We start from the raw sequence: 16031 nt of genomic DNA on the forward strand, positions 1-16031 counted from the left end.
CTTTAGCGCCTTTTTAACGGTTCATTAATGACAGCTCCACAACATAAAATGATAAAAAATTTGTAAGGAAAGGTTGACAGAATTGATTAAGTATTTAAGGCGATTAGTAGATCTACTAATCTCTGCTTTTAGACAGTTGTGGAAATTAATTTCTTCCTGGCTTACATCTCCAGAGCGGTGGTTTTCACAACTCTGAAGATGCACAGTACTGGTGCTTGCGAAACGTCGGGACAACATTTTTTTCTAGGACGACCTGACAACATGAAAAACTCGCCAGTTTCCGTAAACGATTGATCAAAAAGTCTTTTCCGGCCGTTGTTTGAACCTGGTTAGTTTTTCGGGCTCTAGGTCGATGTTGAAAGGAGTTTCTTTTGAGTGCGTTTACATTTTGAGACTGGTGCTGTAAATTCTCCATTACCTTCGCTTGCTCAAAAACTGCGGTTTACAGACAACCGCAAAAAAAACCGACATCAACTGCAAGCTACTTTCTATACAGGGTGTGCAGGTAAATGTCGAAAAGTGCAGGATCGATAGTGGGTTTTTTATTGTCGCTTTGCAGGCTAGTGACTGACTACAGCCGTTCCGTTACGCTCTTGGTTAAACAACAATGAAAATTTCCATAAACATATATAGTTCTGTATTGCGTGACGCGCCCTAAACTCGTATAAAATTGGCTAAAATTACCAAAGAAAGCGTTTCGCTGATGGAACACATGGGCCGATGGGGCTCGAAAAGGGAGCGACTAACGCAATGTATTTTTTGATAGAAACATGCAACCCGAAGAAAATTTCATCGGTTACTGAGCGAAAGTTAAGAACGAAAACCGACAAGAAAGATTCGAATAAATCGAAGTTATGTATTTCTCGTTGGCGTGAAGTTCGCAGTCCTGGGAGTGAGACAAAACGCGATTTCCCCAAAAACTCGGCAACTTTTCCCCACAACATGTTCGGCGTGCGATTACAAGGAAAGATATCTTTGACGAAGTGGAAATGATCCGCAAGACTGCGCCCGGTGTATCGGGGGCGGCAGTGCGTAACAAGGCCATTGGGGGCGGCACAAAGAAAAACTTAAATTATTGCCCGTTTTTCAGTCTCCGAACTTTAGCTCGACATTTTTATCTCCGGCCAACTTTCTCCAACATTTTCAATTTATAAATCCTGCCATTTAATGAAAACAATCAATCCACAAATCAAATCTGGCAACCAACTGCTCATTGCGTTTCGACATACGGGACCTCATAGGGCGCAATAATTTGGCCCTGAGGGGCTCTTCCCGTCCCTTAGGAGGGCATAATAGTGCGACGATCAAAGCCCAATACAATAATTACCTGATTATTACTCCGCACCGAGTCGATGATTGCCGCATTACCCCCGAAGACTTTTCCAGCTTGTAAGGGGGCTGGATTGAATAGCGTCGCTGACTAGATGATGATGGTTTACCGAAGACGATTCAGTTTTGTTTTGTGCGATTTGCTAAACCGTCGGATTTGTATGCAGTTATTCCAATTGATTTTGTTTAAAGATGATTGACTGATTGGCAGTCAAAAATGCGTTGAAAAAGTACTTACACCTTTTTTGACCATGGCCAAGAAGAAAATTGGTCACTAGAAAGTTAACAGTTTCTCAACGGGTTGGGGTTGAAAACTAATGAGTCTAAAACCGGTCCGATACAACCTATACTTTTCCAAATCAGTGCATGATTTTGTTCAATCAAAGGCGAGAAAATCAACCCGATTTATCTGAGCCCTCTCACTCCACCGAACAATTGACTGTCCAGAAACCTGATTTCACATGCGTTGTTTGAAAAGCAAATCGACCCCCTTGATCTTAAAAAGCCAAGTGAGTTTCACACTAAGGGAAACAATAGGGGGGGACGTTTCGGACTTTTAACAGTGAATCACGGCAAACGTCGCTTATCTAACGTCACATCGAAAAAAAGATAAAACCGTTGAATTAGCGCCGTCCGGTCAGCGAGATGGTTCGTGTCCTGAATATGGAAGGGTGACACGCACGCCTCTGACCTCGATTAAAATGGGATTTTTTTCAGACTTGGAAATCATGGCAAGCCAACGAAACCGCCCTAAAGGGTTTCAATTAATTAATGGCAACGTGCAAACGAAGCCCTTCGGTACGATCAACATGGGCCGTGATTGCTGACCACCGGCCCCCTGTTTAAAAGCCGAAAATACTCATAATTTTGCAAAAAAAACGCAAATCCACCATTTGACTTAATGTTCCCAAATCTCTTTTCCAGATCCATATCAAATGTTCGGACCGACCAGCAGTCGTTTAGCGAGTTCAGGTAAGTCGCCCTCAAATCATCTTAATCGACATAAAATTGCGCATTTTACAGGCGAAATTGAGGTTGGGGGGCTAATTAAGGGTGGGTTTGCTTCAAATCGCCGATTAAGCAATCCGGAGTGTGGCACCGAAACACGAGAGGCGGTTTTATGATCTGAAAAACGCCAACTTGAAATTAAGAGTGCGATAATTCGACTTTGATGGGGCTTCTAAATAGGTGGGGCAAAGAACCGGTAGTTTGCTGAATATCTGAGTGAGGCTGGCCTGCAACGTTTGTTTCGTCGACAGTGGTGATTTCGGCTCTGTTACTGGTTTTTATGGGAGTTGTATACAGTGTGATTCAAAATTGGCGTAATTCCTCTGGAGGAGTTGTCTGGGGGTCCTGGGAGTACAGAAAAAATAGTAAAAAAAGTAAATGTTATCTCAGATATTTGCCAAAAACTAGATCAGAAGGATGGCAACAATGTTTTTCAAGGTAATCTGTCTAATTAACATTACGTAAATACTTGTTCCTTCGTAATTATTGAAAACTCCGGTAGCCATGGATAAACATGAAGCGAAAAAAAAAATACACAATAACATGCGTTGAGGTTAGGATAACGGGGCCACCTTGCGGTCAGCGCTGCGACAGCCCCCCGAGTGCTGCGATCTTTTTTGGGCAAATGAGTGATATACCCAAATAGGTCACAACTGTCATCCATAACCACCTGTTAAAGGTTTTGTTAAAACACAAGATGTGTTCCCAAGAGCAAGAAGTCCTGCCCGTTTCACTCCAAACACCTTTGTGTCCTAATCACTTTGAGTCTGGACTCATATTTTGAACAGCTTCTCGTGTTCGGTTAATTAACTGGTGTTCACTTTGAACCAGTGGTCGGAAGATCAGAGATTTATTGTGTTCTAGAGTCCTGTGCATATTACATACATGGTAGGAATGTAGGCTCTTCCTCGGGGGAATTATCGGGACAATTAAGGGTTCGGTGTTTGAGAAAGTGCAGTTGTTGTGCAATGCTTGAAGTACTCCTGGAAGGCTCAGCTGCAATAATCTCCAATACTTGTTCCTCTAGGTCTGGAAATCGAGCACCTTTAGATTGTCCACTATCTGCGCCCATTTCGGGCCACTCGTCTAGTGTGTAGCTCTTTGATGGTGTAAGTTCTTACAACTTCTGCCATGTTACTGTGGCTATTATCCCATAACTAATAGCATATTCGCAAATTCGCTGTTGGTTTACAGTTTGTGAAAGAAGCTTCAAAATCAGCCACAGTTTGACAAATGTTTGTTATTATTGACAAAGTCTGTCTACCTGTAAATATCTGTTAATGACAAAAAACATCACTGCCGCTTTGACTTTTCATCAAAAAATTGTGGAAGAGTACTTTTTTAATATAATTTTTTTTAGTAATTTGGCAAAAAGACCGTAGTTTTTCTTTTCGAATGCTTAAGTATTCCAATAGGCTATCAATTAAAAGTGGGACCTTTTCAAAATAATGCTTAATAACAAAGTTGAAATTCGATTTTCAACTGTTAATATATTCTTGAAATTTCCGAAAAAAAAAATTTCCATATTTTTCTCGTACTCTAAGTGGGTTTTATATACCCTTAAAAGGAATACGCCAATTTTAAATCACCCTGTAGTCTCTTCGTGTTAGCCCTTAGGCGAAAGTGAGATCAGATGACAAAAACCGTTCGATTGGAGTCCAAGGAAAATTGATAGAACTCGTTACGGTTTTAGTTAAGAGGGTTTAGTTAAATTCGTCAAAGATTTGCTCCTGCAAAAGAAGTTTTTGATACCGTGTGGGTCATATCCGTCTAAATTATGAAATTTTAATATAACAATAATAAAAATAAGCTTATTGTTTTGTACAAACGGTTTGTGCGTCAATTATGGCGAGCGCGTAGTCCTGACCTGAACCTGATCGAACATGTTTGAGATCAGCTCAAACTTACATCGACTTTCAACGAGATTCTGCTCCTAAGTACAGCAGCAGCTAATAGAAGAACATAATCCTTGCGACGTTGCCACCCTTTGAATAGGCGCAGTCAATTTCAAAATATCTACCTATACCAGTATTGTTTTTTTAACGAGGAGGCTGATAACTTGCGTTTACGGAGCCGCCTTACACAATTTATCGTTTGTAGTCAGAGACAAGATCACAGATTACCAAACTAACTCTTCTCAACTTTTTCTCAGCAATATTTCGTCTTTGGTGTACATGAAAGTGTGTAGGTGCAGGCGTTTGACATTCATTGAAGTCCTTACCTATACTAATGTTATAAAAATGAATATATTTAATGAATAATTTTTAAAAATAGTTTCTAACTAATTCAATAAACATCTTGGTCAGCTGTTAGCGTAAAACCGCTTAATGTCGGTCATTCCAATTTGTCTCTTGTTCTGTTTGTAATTATACTTTCAATAACAATATAAACCGGAAACTAAAAAATACATGTTCTTAAAAGCTTAGGTAAATACGTTTAAATAATAATTTTTTACATTAGGGTCGTTGAGCCCGTTTCCTTTTCTTTTATTGCCCCTTGCCTTTAGAGAAAAATAACAACTGCCACGCAGAAAAAAAGGCAAAGCCGGAAAACGCTCTCACTTAATCTTAGTCTTCACTATATAAATTCACTTTAGAAAAAAGATTGAAGATTGAAGTCTCCCCATTTTATTATTGCTAAAACCAGTTCTAAGCAATAAAAAGAATTGTCTAAAAATTACTCGGATAAGCCCTCTATTACTAATCTCAGAACATATATACTATATAAGAAGAAATGTATTGCGAAAAGCTATAATCGCAGTTCAAATAACGCATAACAAGTTTTAAGATTAAACCATAGATAAGTGTATGTCCACGGCATTTTTCTTTTACCTCATATAATGAACTTGTATGATCAATCAGTAAATAATACCAGGTTTTTGAACACTTTTGAAAACAATAAATAACAACTACAAAATAATTTTATATGTATTATACACACAAAATAACAATAACGTCCAGCAGTAATGTTGTGATACATTCCACTAGAATTGCAGTATTGTCATACATACAAAGTATGTATGATAATACTGCCATTCTAGTAAATCATAAAAACTTTAATTAGAAAACTCATAAAAACAGAATCACCTGTATAGCATGGCAAAGAAACGGTGTATGGAGAATTTGAGGATCCAAATTCAAATTTGACATAACGTGGCAAGGCAACGTCGCAAGAATTCTGTTCTCTTATTAGCCGCTTCTCTAAGTACTGGGTGGAACTGGAAAACGCGTTTCTTTCAGAATGACACAAAATTCATCACAAAACTTGAAACGGTTAAAGACGGGAACTTCACCTGAATTTCAATTTTTATTTTTCGTAAATTTTTCCCAAAAATTCGACAAACTAGTAATTCGAGTTTTCTTGATTTTTTTTTAAACCATATTTTATATTAATTTGAAAAATACGTATGTTGGGTTTTTCATCTTTTTCCTTTGAAATGTATAGATGGCGCACTCATTTTGTACGTCAGTGTACCTGTCATGCGCTTTTTTGAGTCAACCTTCAAATTTTGAGAACTTTTCTAGCTTAAAAGATACGGGGGAAAATCAAAAAATTGCAGTTTCAAAATGACGCTTACGTCTCAAAGTTAAAAAGGACACAGAGAAATATTTCATGCAAACGATTAAGTGTCAGATAAAATAGTATATTACTAGACGCGGACGAAAGTCGAAGTTCCGCCACTGCTTGAAGTTGAAGTTGCGTCAAGTACGCAGTGGCGGGCCTTCGACTTTCGTCTCGCGTACCGTAATATACTATTTTTCTTGATCCTCCGTGGAAACTAGCCGGGAAAGTATAAGGTTTTGAAGAAAAACTTTGAAAATGTTGTCAAAATAGTCAGCTGACAGTCAGTGGCAAAGTCAAGCTGTCAGCGTGCGTGGCGAAAGTTATTACTTTCCACACTGGATAAAGAAAATTTGTAATGGATAAAAGTGATGCTTTTGCCATCGAAAATATTGGTGAGAGTTGCTAATATCGACACATAAATGCTAATATCGAGAACCAATTTGGGTACTCTCGCAAGCGAGAGGTAGGCGTTCAATCATAGTAGGCGGTTGGAATGGAAAGGGCGAAACAAGGCAAACATGTTTGATTGTGGCGATTTGCATTTACACAAGTTGAATTCGCCTTTTCAGCTTTTAATATCAATACGGGCGGTTATTAATAATAGGTAAGGGTTCCGGTCGCGAATATGCAAAGTAGGCATGTCTAAATCACCGGCGCCGGAACGTAACATGCGTCGGTTTCCTTCCGCCGTCGGCGCATTTACAAGCGGACCGACGCGAATTTGAATTTCTAATGACATGGCGGCCGGGCCCGAATTATGCCAAGAACGCGATCTATCGCTGAAAAAAATCACTCGCGACCGACATTTTGTTTTGTTACTGTAATTAGCGAAAATTGACGGGGCATTATTCAAAAATGAGGTGTCCCTGATAAATGGGGAGCGACATTACCGACACGATTGCCATTACGGGCGGTAACGAACGGCGACTCTGCACGGAAACGAATTTGATTTCTCCGTCAGGGAAATTTTCCTCGTAATAATACAACTGGGCCCCGGCTCGCTCCTAATTGAGAAATTACAATAAACCCAGATTTCCATCGCCTTATTCAAATTCCACGTCGCGTATGCTTATGCCCTGTCCCTCCTTCTGTTTCTTTCACCATGACAAACCAAACTCAAAGCTCAATTGCTTTCAATTATTCGATTTTGACCATCACCAAAAATTCGACTCCCTCTCACAGAAGTGCCTAAATTCCCACTTTAGCATTCCATTCATTCCCTGGCTGGCAATAAAACCCATTTGCCAGTCCTCCCCCTCCATGCCGCAGTCACTGGCAAAACAAAAAAGCAATTACCACTCATTTAAATGTCATTAAAGGCCGGTCAACAAAATCACGTGCCCGGGGGGAACAAGGGCGTGGTTCTCAGATTTATGTTTAAAAAATGGGGGAAAACCCTGCGGCTAATGACACCGTTTGGCTTTTGTTTCACGGTCGACCGCCCCCAGGCCACCCCCGATATTTACAGGTGCAGGTAAGGCGACACGTGGCGCCCGCTTTAGTCATTTGTTTTTTGCTATTTTTGAGTAGTTCGGATTTTGTTTCCACACGTGCGACCTGCTCGTGTCGGTTCCAAGGCGGGTCATATCGTGGGAAATTTGGAAAATCTAGTCACAGTGCATGTTAAGACGGCCTTGCATTGTAAGAACCACTTACATTCATACAACCCTACAGGGTGAATCAAGATTGACCATTTATTTGGAGGTGCTGTCTGGGAGCATTCAGAGAATACATAAAAAGTAGCAGGAGACAACTAGCTTCACTAAAAACTGAGATATTTGCCAAAAACTAATTCAGAAATATTGCAACAATGTTTTATTGGCATCCATCAATGACGTTTTTCTCGTTAAGGTCTGATTTCTTATCAAAAGAAACTCGTAAACTATCAGGCAGAAACCTGGTGCTTGTTTCCTTCAAGCCCAAGTCGGCCCCAATCGTTGCTTCTGAGGCCTGGATGATTGCAGAAAACCGATGTTCAATTGAGGAACGCTGTTCAATTGTTCAGTTTCACTTTAAATGCACTCCGAAGTGAAAAAACCGAAATTTTTGCGCTCAATAAAGTAAGACGTGCTCTATTCAGTGAAGCTATCATCATCATTCAATCTCAATTGATGGTGAACGAATAATAGTTGAAAGTGAGTTTGCAAATAGTGGACGTTTGGAGACCCCAAAGCACAGGAAAATGAAAAATTCGTTCAAATTCAGCATAAATATTAATGAAAGTGAAGATTTTCTCCCCAAAAGAGTAGAGTGTTCTCTTTCCAGTGGCGTAATTGGCATGTTTAAATTTAATCTAGTTTTTGAGAACAAAATTATTGAAAGTGAGCTTGCAAACAGCTGTTGCTTCCAAAAGCACACCAAAGTGAAAAATTCGCCCTAATTGCGCAAAAATTATAATAGAAGTGACGCTTTCAGCCGCAATAACGGAAAATGTGGTCAATGCAATGAAGAACTCAGCATGATTTAATCTCAGTTGGTTTTGGAGAAAAAGTTATTGAAAGTGAGTTTGCGAATATTGGGGAACGTTTGGGGACATCAAAGCACGCAAAAATAAAAAACTCGCTCAAATTTAGCTAAATTACTAATAAAAGCAAAGATTCGGGCCCCAATAGAGTAAAGTGTTCTCTATTCAGTAACACAATTGGCTTATTTCCATTTCAACTCGTTTTCAAAATTATTGAAACTGGGTTTGCAAACCGACGTCGTTTCCAGACACCAAAGCACACCAAAGTGAAGAAATTCGCACAAATTGCGAAACAACTCTAATAAAAGCGACTCTGTCGGCTCCAATAAACGAAGATCTCCTCTATAAGCAATAAGCACGATTCGATCTCAATTGATTTTGTAGAAAAAAAATATTAAAAACGAGTGGGCAAATAGTGGACGTTTTGGGACCCCGTAGCACACAAAAATGAAAATTTAATATAACTGAAAAATATTACTGAAAATTAAGATTTCCGCCCCAATAGAGCAAAATATTCTCTATCCAGTGGCGCAATTGGCATCTTTCCATTTCAACTAGTTTTCGAGAAAAAATTATTGAAACTGGATTTGCAAACCGACGTCGTTTCCAGACACCAAAGCACCCCAAAGTGAAAAATTTCGCGCAAATTGCGCAATTACTCTAATATAAACGAAACTCTCGGCTCCAATAAGCGAAGATCTCCTCTATACAGTGAAGCAATAATCACGATTCCATCTCAATTGGTTTTGTAGAAAAAAAATATTGAAAGCTAGGGTGCAAATAGCGGACGTTTAGGGACACCGTAGCACACAAAAATGAAAATTTTACCCAAATTTCTAAAAAATATTACTGAAAATTAAGATTTCAGCCCCAATAGAGCAAACTGTCTTTATCCAGTGGGGCAATTGGAATCTTTCCATTTGAACTAGTTTTCGAGTAAAAATTATTGAAACTGGGTTTGTGAACGTACGTCGTTTCCGGACACCAAAGCACAACAAAGTGGAAAAATTCGCACAAATTGTGAAACAACTCTAATAAAAGCGAAACTATCTGCTCCAATAAACGAAGATCTCCTCTATATAGTGAAGCACTCAGCACAATTAAATATCAATTGGTTTTGTAGAAAAAAAATATTGAAAGTGAGGTTGCAAATAGTGGACGCTTAGAGATAGACATCATAGCACGCAAACAATAAAAATTGGCTAAAATTCAGCATAATTTTTAATGAAAGTGAAGATTTCGGCACCAGTAGAGTAAACTGGCCTCTAATGGCGAAGTTGGCATCTTTCCATTTCAACTAATTTTCGAGAAAAAAATTATTGAAACTGAGTGTGCAAGCCGACGTCGGTTTCCAGACACCAAAGCACACCAAAGTGAAAAAATGCGCCCAAATTGCGCAAAAAATCTAATAAAAGTAAAACTTTCAACCCCCATAAAGGAAAATCGGCTTTATCCAGTCAAACAATCAGCATATCTTTCACTCAATTGGATGTGAAACAAAAATTGTTGAAAGTGAGTATACAAACCGTCGATATTTAGTCATTGATAAACACCAAAGTGTAAAAATTTGCCCACAATTAACAGAAACTTCGATGGAAACAACATTTTCAGCGTCAATAGAGTAAATGTATCTATCTATCAGCTACATTTAGGTGTAGAGGAAATGGTTAATATTTGCCATAATTGGATTGCCGCTGCTAAAAGGCAAAGTTGAAGTCAGCAATTTTTCAGATTTACCCCGTACCTCATAAACAAAGTGATAAAGGAGATATTGTAAAGGGCAATTTTTCTCTCAGAAAAATCAAGCTTATAATATCCTAGCTGTTTTTTTATGTGTGCGATGCGTTCCGAAGTAACCCATATAAACAAGCAATTTATCCCATCATGTACTAGTTTACGCAAGCCATCATTGACTCATTTATAGAAATACCCGGTCTGAGCTCACTTGATCTGTAAATTACAGGGTCAGGTCAGATACAGCTATGGCAGTTCTTGCTGGAATTGCTCAGCGACTCTTCGAACGCCGCCTGCATAACTTGGGAGGGCACAAATGGAGAGTTCAAGCTGACCGATCCTGATGAGGTGGCGCGCCGTTGGGGCGAGCGCAAATCAAAACCGAACATGAACTACGACAAGCTCAGTAGAGCATTGAGGTAAGTGAGTGACAACAACCTCAATCGAGGACAAAGTCACCTTTTCACACTCACAATGCGCCCGTCGATGAAAATATGGCAGCATTTCGATACTGTCCCCCTATTGACCCGCCGTTATTGCGTTCGGTAACTCTATTAAAAGTCAATCTGGCGTCGAAAAAAGCAGTTCAACAGTCGATTAAGCGTCCATCGGGGAGCACAATCGGCCCAGTAATTTTCGATTATGGCAACAATCACGTTGCCAAAAAAAACAAGGAAAAGACCGCACCGTCTAATTCGGTTATCCCTTGGGATAGTTCAGGCTAATTGCAATTTGAAAAATTGAGGGGTCTTGCAGGTATTACTACGACAAAAACATCATGACCAAAGTGCACGGGAAACGCTACGCCTACAAGTTCGACTTTCAAGGGCTAGCGGCTGCTACGCAGCCAGCTTCCAGCGATCCAAGCAGCTACAAGTACCAGAGCGAGTTCTTCATGAGCTCGTACCACCACAGCGCCAAATTGGGCGGATTTATGGGCCCGCATGCCACCATTCCCAGTTCGGCCGGTGAGTATTATTAGTGATTTTTGATTCTTTGAACTGAAGCTCTGGGCGCTTTGACTTGAACATCGAGACGCGATCCCCAGCCAAATCCATTAATCGAATAAAACCAAACGGCCCTTTGATGCGGTCGAAGAACAACAAATTACCAATTAGCCGACCGAGATCGGGTCGTAAATAACCTCCGAAACAAAAGGAAACAACAAATTCGCCTCGGGCAATAAAAAGTCCCAGAGGACGTTGTATGCGTCCCGCAATTCGGACAGTGTACGGAATATCCATTAGATGTGCCAATAAATCGACGCTATGCGTTTCTGTACCAGGGACGATCACATATTGGTTTTTTTGCTGCACAACAGCAAAAAATTGAAGTCGAAATTTCATTGAAATCCTGCGGACTGATTTTTTAGAAAAAAGCGGGCACTAGTCACTTTTATTTGGAAATGCGATTTTTTAAGAAAATGCGGTAGGCTGAAACTAGGAATTTGTCTTCAGGCACCGACAGGGAAAATGACTTTACAGGAGAACAAAAGTAAAAAGTCCTGGATAAGTATTTTTGGAAACCTCCTCTATGCAACACGGCAGGAATTTGCTGCGTGACTTTTGGATAACCCTGAATAAGGCAGGCTGCAAAACATCGAAAAACTGTTGATTGCACCCGATAGATCGGATAGAGCAGGAGCAGTCAGTAACAATATCCTGATTCGAGAGGGGGGTTGATTAAATGACATGTAATGATGCCGGGTCGCCGTCTGGGGGTGGAAAACAATGCGTAATCAACGAATTACGTCATTAGGCACGGAACGGCCAAGGACGTGTTAAATAAGACCCCGAGCTTCGGCCCCATTAAGCCTCGCGAATTGTTATAATTATTTTTTAATGCCCGGAGTGGATATAGTCTGAATAAATATGAGTGGCCCTTTTGAATTTCAACGAGGTTTACGGGCGTTTAAGGAGCACAAGAGAGTTGCCATTTGTTTCATTAATTTCGCCTATTTCAGCCAAAATTATTTAAACTTGCTAAAACAGTTCAACTCTGCGTCCACTTGGGACTGTAGACGGAATTATTTATTGAATAAAAATGGCTTTGCAAAAATCGCACTTGTTCCGGCATGTAGTTTAGCCCATAAATATGCTAATTACACATGCACCCTCCTTTCAGCGATCTGATCACGGTTGCCAACATGGTGCTGTTTTTTCGTTAATGTTGTTGAATTTGTTACTAACATAGTGAATTATCTGCGAGTAGTTTATGGGCACATTCAGACTTAATTATTCAACGATAGGGTGGTCCAACTGCTAGGAGTCAAACTTACAATTCACGTCGAGGGTCAAATTATAATTTTTGAAAATCCGTGAAACCTTTCTGGATGCTGTAATCTATTTAGACATACATTAAACTACAGTGTATTTGTTGTGCCTACACAAAAACCATTCTAACTGCCGGAACAATAAATTTTCGAGGAAAACGTCGACGGATTTAAAGGCGTGGAAGAGTTGAAATCGGTAATTAATATGCAGCTGGTGTCAATGTCTCTTGAACAAAACGGGTTATTTTGTTAAATTTTATATCAAAGAGAGCCTTAAAAACTACGTTTTTGGCAACCCTTACTTTTCGATGTATTTGCCCAAAACAGTAATTTTAGTTTTTTCCCAACATTTCCGAAACTCATCAAAACTGGGCAACAGTGTCTCGAGCACGCCACATGTCCAAATTTGACAACTTCTGTATAATTTGACCGAAGTTGTACCCCTAACGGCTTAAACGATAGCACGACTGGTCCCCAGCAATGCAACCACCCAGTATATCTCAATTTAAATCAAAGAGCCCCTCTAGAAACGTCATTAAAATACTGAAAGCACCCCAACGTTAAGCAGACATGGCAACGCTGGCGTCAACCCTTAAACATCAAGGGCAGTGTTGGTTTAAGGGCTAATGCCACTTCAGTGTTGATGCAAATTGTGTTGGATGTGCTCTTGAAACTGTCAAACTGTCAACGCCACCTCAATTGCTACGCGGCGCTATTTTGAAATATTTTGTGTGTGTTTCAGCGTCGATTTTTCCGTCGCCAGGATCGTATTGGAACAGTCCCAGCGCCAACTTGTACTCGAACATAGCGGCCAGTACCCATTCGATTGGGCACCATGCCGCCCCGCATTTGGGGGCGCCACCGTTGGGCAGTTATCCGCATTACGCATGACCGACTCCGGGGCCTGCCTCCACCACAGCCGAATGGAGCCGGAAACTGACGATTTGAACTGGTCGGGTTCATTCTCATTGGTTTAATAGCGGCGTAATGCCGTGTTGCGCAATAACCCCCTTGTTTGCCCATACGTGGTGATTCTGGATGTGTTTGCCCTCGTCACAATCGACTCATGGACTCATTTGAAACACTCTGTATAAAGTGCTGGTATGGAATCCCATCCAAAAGCACCTGGGCGCCGGGGGGGTAAGTATAGAACAGCAATTCACACAAGTTTTTTCTAAAGAATAATCGTGCAATTTGGACGAATTGTTGTAAATAGTGGTAGTAAATTTGAAATGTGTAAAGAGGACTAACACAAGCCGTCTGGCGGACTCTGTGATAAACATTTTACGTATTTTGAATGTGACTGTTCGACTGTCCACAGGGTTTTTCGGTGATTTTGCCCCTGAAATCCCGTGGACAGTGGAGCATATGTTGCAGTACTTTGCAGGCTAATGTGGAACTCTTCAGTCCACGGATTTGCCCAGTTTATGTTCCTTTCGATGAATTTTCTTTACGCTTGTACATACATGAATATCTGAACCGTTGTTGTAAATATTGCGTTATTGATAGTCTATAAACCCGCTGTAATATATGAGAAACTTTTTGGGAAAAACCTCAGAGGCAGACAGGAAATTTAATCAAAACAATGTTTTATCCTACTCACTCACTCCCAAACCCTTCAACTACTAAAGGACAAACATGTCGTCAATCCAGCCTACTTAGACTGTCAAGGGCAAAAGAACTGTCGTTACCACATAAATATCATAGAAAGTATTATAGTCGAAACTAGTCATAGCCAGTACTAAACCTGAATGTTAGTAGTAAGACGCATAGAATAGTCAGGGTTATCAGATGGCAATGTAGTCATAAAAATATAAATGTTACTGTATTTATTATATAAAAATATAGTTGAAAATGCCGACGAATCGATTCATTTCATCCCGCACACGTGAACGATCCAGACGAATCAGACGGGCTGAAAAATGTCGGCCTGGAAATGCGAGCAGTCGATTATCCAGTCCAGGTGACGAACTGTGCATTTCCGGCAAATGGGGAGCATCCTGTGACCTAATTGGGCGCCGCCACAATCGATTTTCCCCCTAGACAATTAATGGGGAGCCGCCCCCGAAATCTAACGAGTTGGGTGGGGGGGTAACTGAATCTAGCATACCATCAACTGTGCTCTGTTTGCCTGCACTTTTGAAAACCAATATTTGTCCACGAGTTTTTTTGCTACTAAACACACTCTTTTGAAGTTTATTCCACACAAAATCGGTTATTGGTTTCACATACAGGATAGCTCCTATTTAATGTTGATAACTTTAAATATTTTAAAAATCCTACTCATACGATTAACGTGAAATTCGGCCCGAAACACTTCTAATGAGTAGCAAATATTTTTCACAAACTTATTCAGTTCACACAAATCTTGGAACGTTTTCATTGCAGGTTTAAATGAAACTTGGGTGAACAGAAACAAGAACAAATCTCAAAACAATCCAAGAGACGAAAAAGTTTCAATTGAATCAACGAATAAACCTGTGCAGGTGTTTTATTGAAATACATTTTCGATGTAAAAGTTTTGAAGCAAAAGAAGTGCGGGTTGCACATTAAAATCACTTCTAAGCAAACCGGGTGAATTATCTCAATCGGATTAGCCGTACAAAGTTATGAGGGAGAACTGGGATTTTTTATTTTAATGCCATCTACCTCTCTTCGAAACGATACGGCTAATTTTTTATATCCCGTAAGGATGCTATCTGCCCATAGAACAGCTGAAGTTATCAAGATTAAGCCTGAATCACCCTGCACAAAAAATGGTTGAGACCAGATTTCATCCAGTTAGAACAATAATGCTAACAAGCCCATGATCGTGGATCGGCAGACATTAAACCTCCCCAACGGCGTTTAAAAATGATTTATTAAGCTGCGCCCGCTACGTGAACAAAATACAACTAATACTCCATCCCCCCGAGACATTTCATCGAGTCGAAAATTCCGCTTCTTATTCGGGGGTGGCATTCTGTATCAATACATTATTGCGTCATTATATGGCGCGTGTCACTTGACAGGCATATGTTTCACGCACGATTTCATCCCCAATCCAGTCACCATGACTTTAAGACTACTCTCGGTTATGTTATGTATTTATGTAGTTATCCCCCCATCGGGTTCAGCTCAAAAGGGCGAGAAATTTCAACGGACAGGGCTGGCATTTCCACATGAGGATGCATTAAATGATTCTGATCAACGCGCCAAGACTGTAAAGACATAAGTACTCAAGAAAGACATAATTATCTATGAAAACTGAATGATCGTGCCATAAACCGCAGTTTCTCAAGTAACCAAAGATGTTCTATGTAGGTATGTGCCCATCATTTTATCGGATGCATGGTTAATACCTACTACGGAAAAAAAATGAACTGAGTTGAAATTAGTTTTAAGTTTTCAAAAAAATGGCATTATAAACGTATGTTGCATCTGGGCACTCCAAAGCTATAGTCGCGCTAAAGCACTACAGGGTGATTCAAAATTGGCGTCATTCCTTTTAAGGGGTGATAGAGGCTCCCTTGGGGAGTACCAGAAAAAAATTAAAAATTTGTTTTTATAAAATTTCTAGAAGATTTTAACAGTTGAAGATCGAATTTCAACTTTGTTATTAAGCATTATTTTGAAAAAATTCCACGTTGGATTGGCAGCCTATTGGAATACTTAAGCATT

The 16031-nt window shown here is 40.0% G+C and overlaps 1 protein-coding gene across 1 annotated transcript in view; it reads left to right on the forward strand.

The window, feature by feature from the left end:
* The window catches only part of LOC109534334 (DNA-binding protein D-ETS-3), a gene marked incomplete in the record, with an annotated part of 56819 nt that extends 42589 nt beyond the window's left edge, over nucleotides 1-14230 (forward strand). The window contains 4 exon segments of the mRNA XM_048669285.1: nucleotides 2254-2301; nucleotides 10329-10518; nucleotides 10856-11067; nucleotides 13114-14230. Coding sequence (XP_048525242.1) covers nucleotides 2254-2301; nucleotides 10329-10518; nucleotides 10856-11067; nucleotides 13114-13262 — 599 coding nt within the window.
* Nucleotides 14231-16031: the final 1801 nt, after the last annotated feature.

Source organism: Dendroctonus ponderosae, unplaced genomic scaffold (genome assembly GCF_020466585.1).
Source record: "Dendroctonus ponderosae isolate FM_Combo_2020 unplaced genomic scaffold, Dpon_F_20191213v2 Dpon_F_20191213_8, whole genome shotgun sequence".
Classification (NCBI taxonomy): Eukaryota; Metazoa; Arthropoda; class Insecta; order Coleoptera; family Curculionidae; genus Dendroctonus; species Dendroctonus ponderosae.